Here is a 20664-nt window from a genome sequence, read left to right as displayed (position 1 = left end):
GCATCGTTCTGGGTTTGGTTTCTTTTTTTCCAATTTCATGTCATTAAAAAAAAAACAACTTTTATTATGTTTATCAAAGTAATAATTGTAATTATTTTTAAAAAATCACATAGACAATAAAGTAATTGAATCAATAATGAATAGTCCTCCAAAACAGAAAGCAAGAGACCCAGAAGGGTTTATCGGTGAATTATACCAAACATTTAAGAAAAAGATTATGCCAATTCTGTATAGTCTCTTTCAGAGAATAGAAGCAGAGGAAATAATTAGTAACTTATTCTATGATGCCAACATTAACCCAATACCAAAACCAGATAAAGATACTATAAGAAAGCTTCCCGAATGGCTCATTAGGTACAGGATCTGCCTGCAATGCAAGACACAGGAGACTCAGTTTCAATCCCTGGGTCGGGAAGATCCCCTGGAGAAGGAAATGGCACCCACTCCAGTATTCTTTCCTGGAGAATCCCATGGACAGAGGAGCCTGGCGGGCTACAGTCCAGTGGGTCACAGAGTCGAACATGACTGAGCGACTAAGCACACACAGATCAATACCTCTTGAGAACGCAGATGCAAAAGTCCTCAACAAAATATTAACAAGTTGAATCCAAAAACGTCCAAAAAAAATTATACACCATGACCAAATGGGATTTATCACAGATACACAAGATGACTGGGTCAACATTTGAAAATCAGTTACTATCATCTATCACATTGACAGACTACAAAAGAAAAATCACATGATTATATCGATAGATGCAGAAGAAACATTTGGCAAAATCCAACTCTCAGTGATAAAAACTCTCAGTAAACTGGAGTAGAAGGGAACTTTCTCAAGTTGATAAAGACTGTCTACAAAAAATCTACAGCTAACATCATACTAAATGGTGAGAAATTCAAAGTTTTAAGACAAGAATGTCCCTTTTCAACACTTCTTTTCAATATAGAACTGAAGTCCTTGCTAATGTGGTAAGGCAAGAAAAGGGTGGTACAGTCACTTTGGAAGACAGTTTGATAGTTTCTCATAAAACTAAACATTCTTTTATCATATGATCTAGCAATTATACTTCTTGGTATTTACCCAACAATGTTGAAAAAGTATGTCCACACAAAAACCTCAACATGGACATATTTAGCAGTTTTAGCCATAATTACAAAATTGGAAGCAATCAAGATGTCCTTCAGTAGGTGGATGGATAAACTGTGGTACATTCAGACAATGGAATGTTATACAGCACTATAAAGAAATGAGCCCCCAGAGACATGGAGGAACCTAAATGCATAATACTAAGTGAAAGAAACCAATCTAAAAAAACTATGTACTGTACAATTCCAACTATATAACATCCTGGAAAAAGCAAAACCATGAAAACAATCAAAAGATCAGTGTTTGCCAAGTTGGGGAAGGGAGATGATAGGCAAAGTGCAGAGACTTTTTAAGGCAGTAAAAATATTCTGTATGGCCTCTGGCGGCTCAGGCGGTAAAGAACTCGCCTGCAATGCAGGGGCCGCAGGAGAGGCAGGTTCAATCCTTGGATCAGGAAGATCCCTTGGAGAAGAAAATGGCAACCCACTCCAGTATTCTTGCCTGGGAAATCCCACGGATGGAGCAGCCTGGCAGGCTACAGTCCATGGGGTTAGAGAGTCCTATACACTGAAGAGACTGAACACACACACTTTATTAATATAATGATGGATATAGGTTATTATACTTTTATCTAAACCTATAGAATATACAACACTAAGAGTGAACCCTAAGGTAAACTAGGGACCTTAGATGATAATGATGTGTAAAAGTAAATTTTGTTGTTGTTCAAAGTTGTGTTCAACTCTTTGCGACCCCAAGGACTGTAGACTGACAGGTTCCTCTGTCCACGTGGTTTTCCAGGCAAGAATACTGGAATGGGTTCCCATTTCCTTCTCCAGAAAGTAGGTACATTCTTGCTAAAAAAATATACTATTCTGGTAAGTGATGTTCATAATGGGAGAGGCTATGCATGTATGGGAGCAGAGGGTATATGAGAAATCTCTACCTTCCTCTCATAAATCTAAAACTACTCTAAAAGAAATCGTGTACTAAAATATAATAATAAATGCCCAACCATAGAACTATGATTAAATAAATGATACCTTAAAATATAATGCAGCTATCAAATATGAGTGCTTGCAATTGTGTGGGGGAATGCTGACAAAATAATATCAATCCAGAAGTGCATAATATGAAGTTGCACTTATGGTATACTCTCAATGTTTAAGAATATGTGCATAAGGGACTTCCCTGGTGGTCCAATGGTTAAGAATCCACCTTCCAAAGCAGGGGATGCAGGTTCAATCCCCGATCAAGGAACTAAGATCCCACATGCTGCAGGGCAACTAAGGCTGCAAGCTGCAACTACTGAGCCCACGTGCCACAACTAAGACCTGAGGCAGTCAAACAAACAAATACTTTAAAAAAATGCTTATGAAAAAAGATTGAAAAAATATCCTAAATTATTAACAGTGATTGTCTCTACACAGTTGTATTATGGGTGCGTATGACTTCTCTCTTACGACTTAATTCCTGTACTCTCCAAAACGTCTACAATGATGTATTTTTCTCCCCAAAAAATCTTTGGGAAAAATATTCCTAAATAATAATACAGTAATTCAATGATACAGTAATCCATTATTTTAAAGTTAATAATGAATGTGAGGGGATGGATGTGCTAACCAGCTTTATCGTGGTAAACAGTTTGAAATATATGCATGTATACAGACGGATCAGATCATCTTGTACATCTTAAACTGACACAATGTTATATGTCAGTTACATCTCAATAAAGCTGGACAAAAATTTTAATAAAAATTATAATAACATTACACATCAATTTACAAAAGGTCAAAACAGTACCTAGAATATTTTTTTCAGAATATAGCAATAAAAGGAACTTACTACACATATAATATGTAAATGAACTTTATTTATGAATGTTTAGAAGTGTATACTTGAAAATTACCAAGTAAGATAAAAAAATACATTAAAAGAATATATACCATTATCAAGTGGAGCTTACCCAAGAATTTAAAGATGCCTTAATATCATGAAAACCATTAATATAATAATATTAGGTGATTTAAATGATTAAAATTACGATTATATCAAAAGATAACAATTCCTACCAAAAGCTTTCAATAAACAAGAATAAAAGATGCTATTTCACTTATTATAATAGAGAATATTTATTTAAAGCCAAGAATTAACTTCATATTTAATGAATATCCAAAATATGTTATTACAATTTTATTTAACCAAAGATATAACAGAAATATATAAGAAAAGATAAATACAAACCATCTAATACTGACAGGATGAAGACAATTCATCTAAAGACAAATATTTTGAAAATCAATAGCATTCTAATGATAGAGTCCCATACAGAGTAGCAATACTGACATATTTAGCCAGGACAGAATTTATGCAATAAGGTATATTTGAAATCTAGACAAAAACATGAACAAATTATATAGAAAGAAATCAAGAAATATGTCAATAATGTAGACTTATTCCTTGATGGAAGGAATTACATCATAAACATAGGTCATAAAGAGGTCATTTTAGACCTAGACAATTCAAATTGAAGAATCAAAAGGGTGTTTACTTTATATGGCATTCCTTATGGGAAAAATATTTTTTAATATTAAAAATATGTGAGGAGAGAGAATCAATGAAGAACAATATGATACTGACTCAATAGATGAAAATGAAGAGTTTAATTCATTATACGGCAAAAAATATTTAACCACCAAGTGTATAATTTTGCTAGAAGAATAAATAATGTCTTTGCTCAAAGCCAGGGAATAAAAACACAAAGCATTGCAATGTAATGTAGTAAGTGCTGGAGCTTTGAGAACATGAGGAGAACTGCCTGTCTTGGGGTCAGGAAAGGCTAACCTGGAACCTTAAAGAACTTAATTTTGCCAGGTTTTGAGGCAGGAGGAAGGAAAGAGCGTTACTTAGAAGAAGCATCACTTACAAACAGAATCACAAGATAAAATGGCACATTCCAAAAACTGCAAGTAGGTCAATTCACAAAATATTGACCTGCATTTTAAAAACTCAAGTAAAAGCCAATATTTAAAAATCAGCAAACTGCTCATAAAAATTTCTGGATTTTTGGCTTCTTTTAAGAAACTGGACGATATGTCAAATTGGGTCCCGCATTCCCACGTGGAAGCAGGTGGCAGGTGCCCCTTTCAGATGGGACAATCAGCCACAGCACCTCCTCTCCCCTCCCATTCCTCTCACATGCATCTCACTGTATCCATTTACCTTGACTTTTTAGTCCCTGTAGGGATTTGAGTTTTACGGCTTCTACTCTCCATGATGGGGACCAATGAAGGTATGGCAATGCCATTAGGTATGGCAGTGCCATTAGGTTTGCATCTCAAAAGGTTAACCAGACAGCAAAGAGAGAGAAGGGTGGTAAGGAGATCAATGCCCTCAGCAAAGGCCTCCTACATGAAAAATTACAAGGGCACTACCATCCTTGAAGTGCACATTACAATGGGGCTACCAACTCCTACCACAAAATTCTAACAAGACATGACTTGAAAACCACAGTTATCCATCTATAAAATGAATACAAGAAGTGATGAGGGCTTACATAAAGGCAGTGGGTTGGGGATGCAAAGAAAGAGGTAGAGAAGGGCAAAAATGTGAGAGATTTTTAAGGTGGGAAATTCTCCAACATGGGGTAACCAATCTGACACGGAATAAGGAGAAAAGAAAAGTAGAGGACACTTTGCAGGGTTTTCACCTAAGTCATTTAGTGGGGACACTTCAAAATTAAGAACAAAATGAGGAACAAATCTGAAGGAAAGTCAGTCATTCAATTTAGGGTATTTGGAGTTGAGGGAGCCCATAGACGTGCAGCTTCATCTGATAAGCCCTGATGGACTGTCAAAGAAAACTCTAACCTGATTAACTCTCCAACAGCCGACTCATCAAGTTAAAATAAGAGAGACAGGTACGAATACATAAAATGTTTATACAGAATGACTACTAATGGAACAAAGATTAAAATGGAATATTACAGAATTGAATAAAATATTGCAACAAAGATTAGAGAGTCAATAACTTCATATATAAAGGCATAATTATAAGATATACAAAAATAAAAAAGATATACAAAAAGAACACAATAATGTACGAATCTACCAAAGATGTAAAGAATATGCTTTTATACGCTACACTGTTTCCATTAAGGATTTCACATGGCTTTCAAAAGAAATATAATAGTAAAATAATAAAATGCAAGTCATAATAAAATATGAATATTTTTCTTACAAAGTTATCACCAGGAGCAATCATAACAAGGAAAAAAGAAACAAGATATGCAAAACCTAAGAGTTTTCAGAAATACTGTTGTTGGCAATCAAAGTGAAGGGATTAGCATTAAGTCGCACGGCTCTCATTGTCCATCAGAAGAAAACACAGCACTTTCTCACTTTAAAAGGACATATTTACTCATCTCACTCAACGGAAAAGAAAAATTTTCATGATTAAAAATTTTCTAAATTAAATAAATTCAGCTGGATGAAAAGCTCACCAATTTGGCCTATTCCTCAAATGTTATGTTATTGCCAGACAGTTAAATTTTAAAAAAAAGAAAGAAAACAACTTTACACACCAATATTTGGGCTATTACTACAACAAACACAGGAAAGAAATTCACAAAGCTGATCTCTGTGGTACCCCTTGATGAAAACAAAGAACTAAACTGGGGTATAACTCGACAGAGCCAGCTGGGTAGGCAGGGGCAGAGAGAAAGGAGGAAGCAGGAAGTCAGTACAGAATGGGCGAGGTATTTAGATTTCTGATGGTTCATCTTAATCACAGAAAGAATGGACACAACTTGGAGGAACTGCCTACAACGCGGGAGACCTGGGTTCGATCCCTGGGTTGGGAAGATCTCTTGGAGAAGGAAATGGCAACCCACTCCAGTATTCTTGCCTGGAAAATCCCACGGACGGAGGAACCTGGTAGGCTACAGTCCATGGGGTCGCAAAGAGCTGGACACGACTGAGCGACTTACCTTTACCTTCCTTCCCACTATAGGAATCTGAGCTTTGATAAAAGTTTAATAAGAAATGGAGAGTAGACAGAGTGAGGTAGAAATCTCTGGTGAGCACCCAAAAGTTAAATTCTCTGCGGTGTTGGCTGAGGGTGAATCCGCAAGGGCTGGATATCATATCATATACAGTCATCATCCTTTTATAAAAACTTTAAGGAACCTAATTAAAGGCCAACTCACATCAGCACAGAGGGCTCCAGCAATTCAAGGGCACGTACAAACTAAAGACATATAGAAAGAAGACACACAGAAAAGTATTTACTGGCATACATATATAGACAATATATTTTTGACTCGTGCCCCCTGCAGTGGAAATGCAGAGTCCTAACCACTGGACCGCCAGGGAATTCCTGCATATATTTTTAAAGAAGTGAAAATCAAGAGTATCGTTCAGCAACTATATAGGTGAAGCAAAAGCAAAGAATAACTTAAAAATTAATATTATGTGGATTTTAAGAAGAGCTGTATTCAAAATTTGTTGGAAGAATCAAAATATCCCAGAATAATGGAACTAGTGAAACAAAGGATGATATATGAGTATATCTGTGCATAAAAAATGATGCTTTATAAATGTGAACACATATGGAGAAATGCTATGGACTATTAAAAAAAAAAGCAGTATAAAGTGTGTGTACTCTCTGAACACCACAAGGTAAACTCTGTATACGGACGTATAGATAGGCACTTGGCTGGGTTCCAGAAGAGGTTAGCAGGAGTCTGTGTCTTTAAGAACTCTACCCAGCCAGCCTGGGAAGGCTCTCCAGAACTGCAGGATTTGCCCAGGACTGACTGAACTGAACTGACCTTATCTCCCTCCAGGTTTTACACTCTCTTAGCCTGTTTAACATCCAACCTCACCCCCAACCACTCAGCCCCAATTTCATCCTCCCAATCTGACATCTTCTCCTTTCCCATCTTCTTTTATTCTCACCACAACCTGTGAGGTAGATATTATTATGGCTATTATTAATAAACGATTAAGTGAATGAACAGTTACAAATCGAATCTCAACAGAAGCTCTGTTTTTAGCCCTTCCGATTGGACAATCTTCTTATCTTGCTGACGTCCCTTAAGGTTTGCCTGCACGTGGCTTCTTGGCTGAGGCAGCAGGGCCAGAGACCAGAGGTCGAGCCTCTGCAGCCCCAGCTACGTGTCCTCCTCGTTTCTCAAGGTCCTGGGAATGCTCAGCAGGAGAAGCTGAATTATCTAAAAAGAAGAAGAAAGAGACGAGGTTTCCTAAGATACTCCTTTATCACTCAAAATTTTGTTTTATGTTGGGAGCATCAGCCCAAGCTAGTCAGACCTCTGGTAAGACTCCCAGTGCTCTGGATTTAGAGAGTTCATGTCTTCCGGATTAAAAAAAATTACATATGTACTTATATACTCGACAGCAAGAAAAAAGTCACAATTCATAGTTACGAGAGACCCATTAAACAAGACCAGATGAAGACAGGGACAGGCCCTACTCATCAAATAGGTTGGGAGGTCCCTGCCACCATTTAGGGACCCACCAACACAGCCTCTGACACTGATACATACAGAGTCCTCCCTACCTTCAAGCCACCACTCATCAGGTCAGTCTCTACTATTCCAACACGAGGAACTTCCATGTTAAAGCTTAGAGGCTCTGATTTTGGATATCTGGTTTTTCCGTCAGCAACTCTTCCAAGCCTACTACCCTCTGATTTTCAGCTATAAGCAAATCTCATGGAATAAATACCCTCACACTATAATTAAAAAAAGACCAAACCACACTTTGTTGTTGTTTAGTCACTAAGTTGTGTCCGACTCTTTTTCAACTTCATGAACTGAAGCCCGCCAGGCTCCTCTGTCCATGGGATTCCCCAGGCAAGAATACTGGAGTGGGTTGCCATTTCCTTCTCCTGGGGATCTTCCCAACCCAAGGATTGAACCCAAATCTCCTGCATTGGTAGGTGGATTCTTTACCGCTGAGCCGCCAGGGAAGCTCACACTTTATAGACCTTAAAAAAGGACAGACCATGCAGTAATATGGGATGATATTTACGATGCTGTATAACATGAGAACAAAAGGTACTAAACTGCCGCAGACTCTGACCACCACTGGACTGGTATTTTCTAGTAATAAGACTGCAAGGGCCTGTAATTAAATGGTACCAATTATTGCGGATTAGGGTGAGTCATATGTGATTTTTGGTTCTACTCTCTATTTTCCAAATTCTTCTGTAATGTGCTTAAAATCTCCTAAAAATTTAAGAAAAAAAATTTTATTTCAATTTAATAAAAGAAAGCCATCTCTACATTATCCTTATGTTTCCAGTATGGATAACTATATATGTTTCTAGCCCACCTTCCTCCTCTTTTTTCCTGGTGGTTTAGTCGCTAAGGCATGTCTGACTCTTGCGACCCCACTGACTGTAGCCTGCCAGGCTCCTCTGTCCATGGGATTCTCCAGGCAAGAATACTGGAGTGGGTTGCCATTTCCTTCTCCAGGGGATCTTCCCGACCCAGAAATCGAACCCAGGTATCCTGCATTGCAGGTAGATTCTTTACTGACTGAGCTACGAGGGAAGCCCTCTTTTTTCCTAACAAAGAAGTTAGGCTGTTCTTCCTACTTCCTGATCCCCAACTTACTAAGAAGCTACACTGTCCAAACACTTGGGGGTAGTGCTGAAAATAAACTCGAACCCGACCCTCCCTCCTTTGGTTAGAAGCACAGGTCAATATTATAGAACACTGACTGATAAAGCCTCCCAAGGACCCAGCAGCCATCAACCTACAAAGTGCTTTTTCCTCACTTCCAGCTCAGCACTGCACTGTGGATAGTGTTTTGTCCATCTCTGATAGTCTCACCTTTATTTTCTAGCATCTTGTGCAGCTTCATGTGCTTGTAGGTGGAAATGATCTGAAAATTAACGACACTTGAGATCTCCAGTTCTTGGTCCTGCAGCAGCTCCAGGGATGTAGCATGAATGAGTTGATGGGACCGCTTGCATTTCTGCAGCCTGCACTCTCCCCTGACGAAGGACTTGCACACGTGCAACTTGGTGCATTTATCCTTGAGGTTGCAGTAACCATAGAGGGCTTCACCTTTGTTGTAGAGCAAACAGACCTGGTACAGAAATGAAGCAACACTAAGGATGTTTGCGTTCACTGTATCTCAAGACAGTAAAGGACGGTATCTCTAAATGGCACCCTTGGATCATTGATGGCTGTTAAAGTCCCCAAGGGTGAAAGGCAGATGGGTATAAAATAGTTCCTCCACTCACATCTCTCCTGTGTGTACTCAGTGGCTCAGTCGTGTCTGACTCTTTGTCACCCCATGGACTATAGTCCACCAGGCTCCTCTGTCCAAGGAGTTTTTCAGGCTGGAGCAGGTTGCCATTTCCTCCTACCTGAAGGGATCTTCCCGACCCAGGTATTGAACCCACGTCTCTTGCACTGGCAGGCAGATTCTTAACCACTGAGCCACCTAGGAAGGCCCACATCTCTCCTAGCTGCAACTAACATTCAGCTGCCCCTCTCTGACCTTGACTCACAGTTGGCCTGCCCTCCTCTCCCAAAGCCGGTAGCCAATGAGTGCAGGTAGAAAAGGCTGGACCCTGCCTCAAAGCTAGAACCTCAAAGTTAGTAATATTTGCTCCCAAGCCTCTGTGTGAATCAAGTCAAGGCCATTCCATCTTGCTTATAGCTCTCCCCTCCCACTATTTTACCTTACAGATTTTTCCCAAGGATCCCTTCTTCAATACAGCACACGTACCTCAATCCCTATGTCAGCCTCTGCCTCCAGGGAAACCAATCTGGACAGGCAGCGTGATCAGATAATTTATTATCCAGACAAGGGCATTTTAAAAGGAGCACTATTAATATTTGCATTGGGACCAGACATTGTGTACCTCCTGACAAGATGCAATAGGAAATATGACCTTTTAGCAGGAAAGTCTGACAAGGCTGGAAACCCCTCAGTCCCAGGCAAATGGGGACCATTAGTCACCCTAACAATATACCACATGTACAAAAAATTCTTGCTACATAATTCAAGCCTAAATCCAATCAAAGCTCCAGATCAATCAATTTACAGTAAATTCAGGAACGTGTTAAATGATACTAGAGGAACACATCAGTCAAACCTAAAATGTGGGCAATTCTACTGGACACAAATGACCAGATGACCAGGGACTGATACCACAAATGACATCAAAGAACAAGGGGGTGGTTGTCCAAGGACAGAGAGGTGGACGATGGGTGAAACAGCAGAAGGGAATTGAGAGGTACAAGCTTCCTGTCTTGAAGGAAGTCACACAAATATAATATACAGCATAAAAATATGGTCAATACTGTATGGAATGATGCCATCCAACACATCATTGATTCACTGGACATACATGAACTTGGGCAAACCTGGGGTCACAAAGAGTCAGATACAACTTGGCGACTGAACAACAACAAAAATTGTATGGAGACAGACGGTTATTAGACTTATTTGGTGATCATTTCATAATGTATTTAAACATTATGCATGTGAAACTAACATACTACTTACTGTACATCAATTATATCTCAATCAATAAATTTTTAAAATGGCTTCCTACCTGCAATTGTGATGCCAATTTTCTGAAATGAACACACAATTTTAGTGCAATTCCTACTTCCCCCAAAGAATTCCTATAAACCAGTTTTAGGAATTTAAATGACTGTAAAAACGTATCTAAAAAAGGAAACAAGTGAGAATCGATTAAAGGGAAAACGATTGAAAAAGACTTAAGGGCATAGAGACTCATAACATCATATCTTAAAATATAATATACCTTCATTAAACAGTATAATACTGGTTCCAGAATGTACAGGAGATCAAAGAAAATAGATCCCAGATCTAGCCCCCATATCAGAATAATCTATTCCTTCAAGATATGTTAAAGTTGAGCAATAGATCCATAAGGGCTTAATACTCCCTTGTAGAAGACTTACCAAACATTCTGATTTTGTGAGTTTTTTACATTTTTATTTGAATGCTTTTATTTTTTTTTAAAGTGATTCTGGTTTCCTATTTCTTCTTGAATCAATATTGACATGCAATATTTTTCTAGAGATTTGCCCATTTCATGAAAGTTTTCAAATGTATCAGCAAAGTATATTTTCATATTTCCAATGTGTGTGTTTTCCAACACCACCAAGCAATTCTCAGTGGACACTGACCAGGTACTCACAAATTTAACTCAAGTCTGACATGATCTCCAGGAGACAGACTTGGAGTGGCGTCAGATCACACAGGTTAAGGGCTAGGGCTTGGTCCCACAAGCCCAGGACTTTCCTGGTAGCTCAGTTGGTAAAAAAATCTGCCTGCAGTGCAGGAGACCCAGGTTCGATCCCTGGATTGGAAAGATCCTCTGGAGAAGGAATAGCAAGCCACTCTAGTATTGTTGCTTGGAAAATCCCATGGACAGAGGAGCCTAGCAGGCTACAGTCCATTGGATCACAAGGACACGACTTAGCAACCCAACCACCACTCACGAGCCTGCCCTCACTTCAGATACAAATCATAAGTCCAGGTTGACACCTGTGCTTCTGATCTTTCAGCTACAGATTAGAAGTTCCCACAACCCCTTCCCTGTGTTCAATTAATTTGCTAGAAAGGCTCACATAACTCAAAGACACATTTTACTTGCTAAATTTCCAGTTTATTATCCCTGTGGACTGCAGCCTACCAGGCTCCTCTGTCCATGGGATTTCCCAAGCAAAAATACTGGAGTGAATCGCCGTTCCCTTCTCCAGGGGATCTTCCTGACCCAAGGATCGAACTGGCGTCTACTAGACCTCCTTCTGCACTGGCAGGCCAGTTCCTTACCACTAGCACCACCGAGGAAGCATCAACGGATATAACTCAGGAACAGCTGGATGGGAGAGACACAAAGGGCATGGGGGAAGGGTGCAGTTTCCAGACTCTCTATGGCCACCACTCTCCCAGGACCTCTACGTGTTCACCAGCCTGAAAGCTCTCTAAAGCCCATCCTTTTGGGGTTTTACTGACACTTCCTTGATTAAATCACTGGCCACTGGTAACTGAACTCAACCTCGAGGCCCGCTACCCTCCCAGGACTGGGCGTGGGACTGAAAGTTCCAACCTTCTAATCATGTAATTGGTTCTTAGGGAAACCAGTCCCCATGTCACCTAGGAACTTTTCAAAAGTCATCACATGAACATAACAAAAGTAATGTTTTATTGCTCTCAATATTCAGGAAATTTCAAAAGTTTTAGGAACTCTGCACCAGAGACAGATATGAAAAGCAAATAAATATTTCTTATTATAAATCATAATATCACAATATTTGGGCTTCCCAGGTGGCACTAGTGGTAAAGAACCTGCCTGCCAATACAGGAGAAGTAAAAGATGCAGGCTCCATCCCTGGGTCAGGAAGATACCCTGGAAGAGGGCATGGCAACACATTTCAGTACTCCTGCCTGGAGAATCCCATGGACAGAGGAGCCTAGTGGTCCATAGTCCATAGGGTCATACAGAGTCAGACACGACTGAAGCAATTTAGCATGTCCATACACACTGCGATACGTGGCCCCGCTGTTTTGGGGTGGGGGGGTGCGCCACATGGCATGCAGGATCTTAGTTCCCCTATTCCATTCAGGGATGGAACTTGCGCCCCTTGCAATGGAGGTGCAGGGTCCTAACCACTGAACCACTGGGGAAGTCCCACCCCTTATGATGTTTTACAAATACTGGACCTGCACTGTGTACTGAATCTTTGGCAGAGAGGTAAAAAGGGATCATCAGGTATTTTCACACATGAGACGCGAGGTACCATTTCTGCCTCACCCACCTGCTTGTCCATGGTCCCTGCTGGCTAAGTGGCCGTGTTTTGCGCCACATGACTGTGCTATGTGCTAAGTTGCCTCAGTCGTGTCCAACCCTTTGCGACCCCATGGACTGTAGCCCACCACGCTCCTCTGTCCATGAGATCCTCCAGGCAAGGATACTGGAGTGGGTTGCCATGCCCTCCTCCAGAGGATCTTCCCTACCCAGGGATCGAACCAGTGTCTCATTATGTCTCCTGCATTGGCAGGTGGGTTCTTTACCACTAGCGCCACCTGGGAAGCCCCCATGACACACACCACCAGCTTCAGATGATCAGCCTGAAGGCAGGCTCCTGTCATAAATGTAGCCAACCCCTCAGCCGCTCACAGAACACTGACATACAGTAATATGACAAGATGAGGCTGGACCCAGGACACTCAGGGAGAAGCCATAAAGAAAAAAATTCAGTACGTTTAACAATATAAAAACGCTAAGTTTCTATTAGTCAAAAAAAAAAAAATCCATTAACACTAAAGGTAAATAGAACTGGCACTGTCCGGTAGGTGCCGCACCCTCCTCTCCCTTCCTGCCAAGCACCTGCTCCAGCTGCTGCTGGGACTGCATCAGGCAACATGGCTGGAACGAATCTGGCTCGTGACATACCAAACCTGGCTTCAGAACCTGAAATCAGAAAGCACATGGACACCGAGTAGAAGCCTGTCAGCCCCTAAGGCTGACTCCAGACTTCTGAGTATAGACTGCTGCCTGGAGGGCAGCCTCTACCAGCTACCAATTTCTGAGCTCTACCCATTTTTGAGCTACCAAAGATTCTAGCTCAAACCTCCCGCCTTCTGAATTTCTTCCCTGTAGACCCTGAAATTCCTCTGAGTTAAAGGGGGATCACAATCATGAGCTATTCTGTTTTCCTAACATCCTCCCTTCTTCCCATCCCCTTTCTGGCAAGGTGTGTGTGTGTGTGATAAGTCGTTTCGGTCACGTCTGACTCTTTGCAACCCTATGGACTATAGCCCATCGGGCTCCTCTGTCCATGGGATTCTCCAGGCAAGGGTACTGGAGTGGGTTGCCATGCCCTCCTCCAGGGGGTCTTCCTGACCCAGGGATGGACCCTGTGTCTCCTTATGTCTCCTGAAGTGGCAAGCAGGTTCTTTACCACTAGTGTCACCAACATAGAAAGTGTCTATGACAGAATCATTGTGCTAGATTAGAAAACTCTACTTTTAATTGGAGACCTCTTGTAATATCTTCTTTGGTGATTCCAACTCTTTTGTTTGAAAAATTCTTTGTGTATAGCATAACAGATACAAGTGTGCTAATTTTGCCATTATAGCAGTTATAATGAGTACTTTTTAAGCATTTGAAACTACATTATGGAGTTGCAAAGCAATTAAAATTAATATCTAAAATCCCCCAAAATAAATGGGGGTGAATACTTGTAACAAATGTGACCCAAAAAGGGATTTGTAGTTAAAGATATCTTATGAATTAACAGAAAAAGACAAATGCCTAGATAGAAAAACCAGCAAAAGTATAAACAGGTAATTTACAAAACCGAGGCTTCATAATCAGACAAAACTAAACTCAAATCTGCCATTTACTGTGACCTTGGGCAAGTTATTTAATCAAACCTCAGTTGCCTCACCTATAAAATGGGGACAGGCATACTTCACTCATTAGTTACTAATAGCTTAAGATAATTGAACTATCAATACTTAGCATTTAGTAAGAACTAAAAAAAAAAAATTCCATAAACCATTATTATTATTTCTGTCCCATACAGGTCCATCACTCCTTGTATGTCAAAGTGTATCAAAGCCCAATAAAACCAGAGTCCAGGAAGGTCACCACTGTACCACACTTGCCCCCTTCCCCTCAGGCTGTCCTGGGCAAGCAAACATTTGATGTTCTTCCCCGACTTTTTTGCTTGGTGACTCACCTCTGGTAGAAGGCAGGGGTCATTCTGTAAAAGCAGGACCCGAAGCTGGGCCTCGTTGAGACCAAAGAGTCCCTGTTTTTTCAGAACCTGGATGTTGACAGGCGTGTGGATATCATGAGAAAGGGTGCAGGTGGACCTAGAACCACAAAGGTCTGGATCAGAGGCCCAGACGAGGATGGAGCCAGATCGCCAAATCCCTATCCTAGGGTGGCTTTCAACTGCAGTCTGGCGTGTATCCTGTGTGTTAGTCGCTCAGTTGTGTCCGACTCTTTGCGACGCTATGGACTATAGCCCGTTCCCATTGCCTTCTCCAGGGGATCTTCCTGACTCTGGGATCGAATCCCCATCTCCCGCATTGCAGGCAGATTCTGCATAGCAGGCAGATCCTTTACGGTCCAAGCCACCAGGGAAACCCTGGACCCCCTTACGGTCTAGAAAGCTCTGATAATAAGAAAGCTGGGATAAAGTAACTCCCCTCCCAAAGCCATTTCACGCTGAACAAAGACACTTTATGGCCAAGGGGACCCTCTCCCCCAGTCACCTGCTTTGACGGAGGGTCCCAGCCGGTGGGGTCGGCAGACGTCTGCACTGGCCTTCTCCACTCCAAACGACTGCCCAGCCCACCATCCCCCAAGCTTAAAAACAATGCATGCCTCCTCCCCCACCCACTTCGGGGCGCTCGAGTCGACCAAGGAAGAATGGAGTCGGGAGGCAGACTCAAACGACCTCCCACAAATCACCCCACCCTCCGTTTCCCGGCGGGGGTCGACCTAGATTGCGCGTTCTAAACCCACAGAGCACAGACCCTCTTCTGCTAAAGCTGTGTTTAAGTGGGAAGAGCCGACCTCTTCGACAAAGGATCCGTGAATTCCACGGGGTCCGTAAATGGCTGCAAAAAGGCCCCTGGAGGAAAGGAACTCAAATCCTGATTTATCCCGGCCCTGATGTGGAGAACTGGGGGCGGGGAGGGGGAAGAAGCTGCAAATTTGGGGCGGGGGGAGGCGGAGAGAGGTGGTTGAGAAACCCAAATTGAGACGATCTTCCGTCTCGTTCCTCAGCTGGGAGCGCGGGGGAGGCCTCCGCCCGAAGGACGCGGAGGGGCACCTTCCGCGGGCTTCCCTTCGGCCCTTCCAGAAGAGGTCGTCCGGCCCGGATCGACGACCGCCGTTCTCCTTTCCTTCTGGGTCCCGCTCCCGGCTGGACGGGTCAGGCCCGCGGCCCCCGCGCGGAGTCCTTCGCGTCCCGCCCGCCGCCCCGCCCCGGCCCGCCCGGCCCGCAGCCTCACCAGCAGTCGCGGTTCGGGCACTTGCCCTGCATGTGGCGGCGGCAGAGGTGCAGCTGGTCGCAGCCCTGGCACTCGCCGCGCTGGTAGCGGGCGCAGAGGCGCGCGGAGGACACGGCCACCACCCGCCAGGCCGCCGGGCCGCCGCCGCCGCCCGCGCCGGCCGCCACCTCGGCCTCGGCGTCCCACGGGCCCTCGCGCACCTCCACCTCCTGCAGCAGGAAGCGGTCGGGCCCGGCCTGGCGCAGCACGTCCCGCAGCCGGGCCTCGGAGAGCTCCACGTGGCCGCGCAGGTCCTGCAGGAACATGCGGCCGCCGTGGGCGCACAGCACTTTGGTGAGGAAGGAGCACACGGTGGGCTCCGCCATGGTCGCGGCCTGGCTCCCTGTGCGGAAATCCGAGGCGGACAGACTCCTCCCAGTCACGTCCACGACTTCAAACCCGGTTCCCGGGAAGGGCCTGGGAAAGGGCGGGCAAGGGGCGGCCGTGCGAGAGAACAGCCCTGGGACCCTGGGCCATCAGGGGCTCAGATCAGGCGAGGACAGTCCTGATCCGGCGCCTGCTGTGGGTCAGGCACCCTTCAAGGTTAAGTCCTCACCTCGAGGGACTTGTATAGTCGGAGGGAATTGGGAGATACTAGTAAGGGCTGCCTGGTAGGCTGCAGTCCATGGGGTCGCTAAGAGTCAGACGTGACTGAGCGACTTAACTTTCTCTTTTCACCTTCATGCATTGCAGAAGGAAATGGCAACCCACTCCAGTGTTCTTGCCTGGAGAATCCCAGGGAGGGGGGAGCCTGGTGGGCTGCCGTCTATGGGGTCGCACAGAGTCGGACACGACTGAAGCGACTTAGGAGCAGCAGCAGTAAGGGCTGCAAAAAAAATGGAACAGGTAATGTGGTAGAAGGTGAATAGCTGGGCGGCCTTAGGGAGGCGATCTCAGAACTTAGCCACAGGTGGCTTTTGGGTGCCTGAAATGTGACCGGTTTGCAGTGGGATGTGTGAAATATACATACGCTGGACTTGGAAGCTTTAGAATGCAGAAACTGTAAAATTTTATATTAACGATGTTAAATTGATAATATTTAAATAAAATGTTATAATTTCATCGTTTCTTTCACTTCTAAGGCAGCTATGAGAAAATGTAAAATTACACACGAAGCTCACTTAATGTTTCTGTTAGACAGCACTGGTTTAGACCTGTAGGTTTGTTAAATGTTGGTGGCTTACTCCTCTCTGTCTCTTTGTAACCCCAGGGACTGTAGCCCGCCAGGAATACAGTCTGTTCATGGAATTCTCCAGGCAAGAATGCTGGAGTGGGTTGCCATTCCCTTCTCTAGGGGATCTTCCCCACCAGGGATTGAACTCAGGTCTCCTGCATTATAGGCAGATTCTATACCGTCTGAGCCACCAGGAAATGTTTGTTAAAGAGCTTTTTGCCCAAGGCCATGCTGATTTAATGAGCATTTTTTGAGCCAACTCTTAATGCAGCCATGGAGTACTGAGATGGATAAAACATGATTGAGGAACTCGCCTGATTGAGTTGCTGTCTTGCAAGGTAGTTGTGAAGATTAAATAAGTTAATGGCACGTGAAGAAGCTAAAGAGAAAGTCCACTGGCTAGATGCTCAAAGATCTTTTCTGCCATGTTAAGAAAGTTGGACTTCCAGAAGACTTTGGGAAGCAACTGAAGGAATCTCAGCTGGGGAGTGATCCCTCTGGCTAGAATGCTGCCCGGCATCATCGCCTGGCTAGAATGCTCCTCGGCATCATCATCGCCTCGCACTCTAGAATTACTAGTCTTTTTGTCATTCAAAACTGAGCTTAAATGTCTTCTCTTTGGTAAGGCCTTTCCTAACTTCCACTCTAAAGTAGCACCCTGGTCTCTGGATGGAACTTATCACTCATGTTTTTCTTCTTATTTATATATTTGTAGAATTCAAGCTTGTGAGAGCAGGAATTTTGTGTTCCTTGCTGTATCCCCAGCACTTAAAAACAGTGCCTGGCTAGGGGCTTCCCTCGTGGCTCAGTGGTAAAGAATCCACCTGCCAGTGCTGGGGACACAGGTTCTCTCCCTGGTCCAGGAAGATCCCATGTGCCAAGAAGCAACTAAGCCATGAGCCACAACTACTGAGCCCACATGTGGCAACTACTGAAACCCATGCACCTAGAGCTTGTGCTCCAAAACAAGAGGAACCACTCCAATGAGAAGTCTACACATTGCAACTAAGGCCTTCATGCAGCAATGAAGACCCAGCACAGCCAAAAATAAATAAAAAAATAAATCTTAAAAAAAAGAAACAACAGTGCTTGGCTATATTGTAGGATGTGTTTTTTATGATTATTTAATATTCTATTATAACATTATTATATATAATATTACATATAAATGTTATTTGATTTAATACTTATTTTTGGCTGTGCTGGGTCTTCATTGCCACGCGAAGGTTTTTTCTAGTTGTAGCTAGCAGGGGCTCCTCTTCATTGCAGTGCGCAGACTTCTCACTGCAGCGGCTTCTCTTGTTGCAGAGCGCAGGCTTCAATAATTGGAGCACACAGGCCCAGTAGTTGTGGCACACGGGCTTAGCTGCCTCTTGGCATGTGGAATCTTCCTAGATCAGGGATCCAACCATTGTCCCTTGCACTGGCAGGCAGTTTTTTAACCCGTGTACTACCAGGGAAGTCCCAGGATAGGTGTTTTTAATTATGTTTTTGTTTTTTTTTTAATTAGTAGTAAACAATTTTTCAAGCAGGAAATTAGAAGATCGTGAAATAAGCACCCATATATATCAATTTCCTCGAGTTGTAAAATCTTAACACTTTGTCCTGTTTTATGTGCCTGACTGTTTGGGCTGAGAATTTATAAGCTTCAATTTGTAGATATTTCTAGATACTTCAATCCTAAATACTTCATTAGGCATGACTTTAAAAAATGGTAATTTCCCTACATAATCTTTATTTTCATAATTAACCAAAGTATCTGTCATTTTCCTGAACACTTCTAATGTGGGATAGATGTTTTGGAAAGATCTCTGGCCATAATAAAGAATGGATTTCTAGAAAACCAAGACAGAAATAAGAAAAAACAGAAGAGAAACAGCTGAAGGATTATTGTCTTAATTTTTATTGTGTTGAGTTTGCAGTGGATGGTCCATGGGAAGATGCTCAGTGGGCTGTTGAATTTACAGGTCAAGAGCTTAAGAAAGATTGAAGAGAATATTGATTTGAGTGTCATCAGAGTATAAGGAAATTGGAGCTTTGACAGTTGATAAGCTCACTCAGCACAAATAAAGAAAAGCAGAGGTGGGAGGATCGAACCTTGGGGAGTAGCAACATCAAACATTTCTGAAAAATGTGAGAGCCTGCTATGACAAATAAACAAATAGAACATATAACTAAATGGAAAAACTCAAAACATTTGCTTGATTTGATGTCACTTCTATATATTTGAGTGTGGGTGCTTTGACAGTGATGGGTTGGCTATATATTATTTTATTTCCATTGAGGTCCAAATCAAATGGCAGTTTTACCTTCACTTTAATCATATCTATGGACATGAGTTTGGGTAAACTCCGGGAGTTGGTGATGGACAAGGAGGCCTGGCGTGCTGCGGTTCATGAGGTCGCAAAGGGTCAGACCCGACTGAGTGACTGAACTGCACCGAACTGAATGCTACCATATTTCCCAGGTGGCTCAGTGGTAAAGAATCAGCCTGCCAGTCTAGAAGACATGGGTTCCGTCCCTGAGTTGGGAAGATCCCCTGGAGGAGGAAGTTGCAACCTACTCCAGTATTCTAGACTGGAGAACTGCCATGGACAGAGAAGCCTGGCAGGCTACAGTCCATGGGGTCACAGAGAGTCCTGCACAGCTGAGCAGCGCATGCTGCCATACAGATGGTTTCTGTCTCCATCCAAAGCTTTGTGATTAAAAACAAATGGGTGGGACTTCCTGGCAGTTAAGAAGTGCTAGTGCCAAGTCACTTCAGTCGTGTCCAACTCTCTGCAACCCCTCGGACTGCAGCCCGCCAGGCTCCTCTGACCACGGGATTCTCCAGGCAAGAGTACTGGAGTGGGTTGCCATTTCCTTCTCCAGGGGATCTTCCCAAACCAGGGATCGAACCCGTGTCTCTTTTGTCTCCTGCACTGGCCGGCAGGTTCTTTACCACTAGCGCCACCTGGGAAGCCCTAGAAGCTGCCTGCCAATGCAGGGCACATGGGTTCGCGCCCTGGTCCAGGAAGATTACACATGCCCTGGGGCAACTAAGCCCATGCCCTAGAGCCCGTGCTCTGAAACAAGAGAAGGCAACATGATTAGACGCCCACGCTTTCTGCAACTAGAGAAGGCACACATGCAGTAACAAAGACCCAGTGCCACCAAAAATGAATAAAAATACTCCTTCCTTAAAAAAAAAAAAAAAAAAGAAGAGTGGAGAAAGAATTTTGAAGGCGTTACTAATTGGACAACTCTGCTGATCATTTACGTTTTTAGCTGCCTCCCACTGGCCCTGTTCCCACTCCTAAGGGGTGTCAGCAGTT

At 43.2% G+C, this 20664-nt stretch overlaps 1 protein-coding gene across 1 annotated transcript; it reads right to left on the bottom strand.

Moving 5' to 3' along the window:
* Positions 2941 to 16836, bottom strand: ZC3HAV1L (zinc finger CCCH-type containing, antiviral 1 like). The gene is made up of 4 exons (XM_018046886.1): positions 16138 to 16836; positions 14853 to 14988; positions 8946 to 9204; positions 2941 to 7319 (listed from the first exon to the last, which is right to left on the bottom strand). Exons 1-4 carry the CDS (start codon positions 16500 to 16502, stop codon positions 7183 to 7185), a joined length of 897 nt encoding a protein of 298 aa, XP_017902375.1. The 5' UTR covers positions 16503 to 16836; the 3' UTR covers positions 2941 to 7182.

This window comes from Capra hircus, chromosome 4 (genome assembly GCF_001704415.2).
Source record: "Capra hircus breed San Clemente chromosome 4, ASM170441v1, whole genome shotgun sequence".
Taxonomy (NCBI): Eukaryota; Metazoa; Chordata; class Mammalia; order Artiodactyla; family Bovidae; genus Capra; species Capra hircus.
Note: the sequence above shows the minus strand (reverse complement) of the source record. Positions and strands in the feature narration are given on the sequence as shown.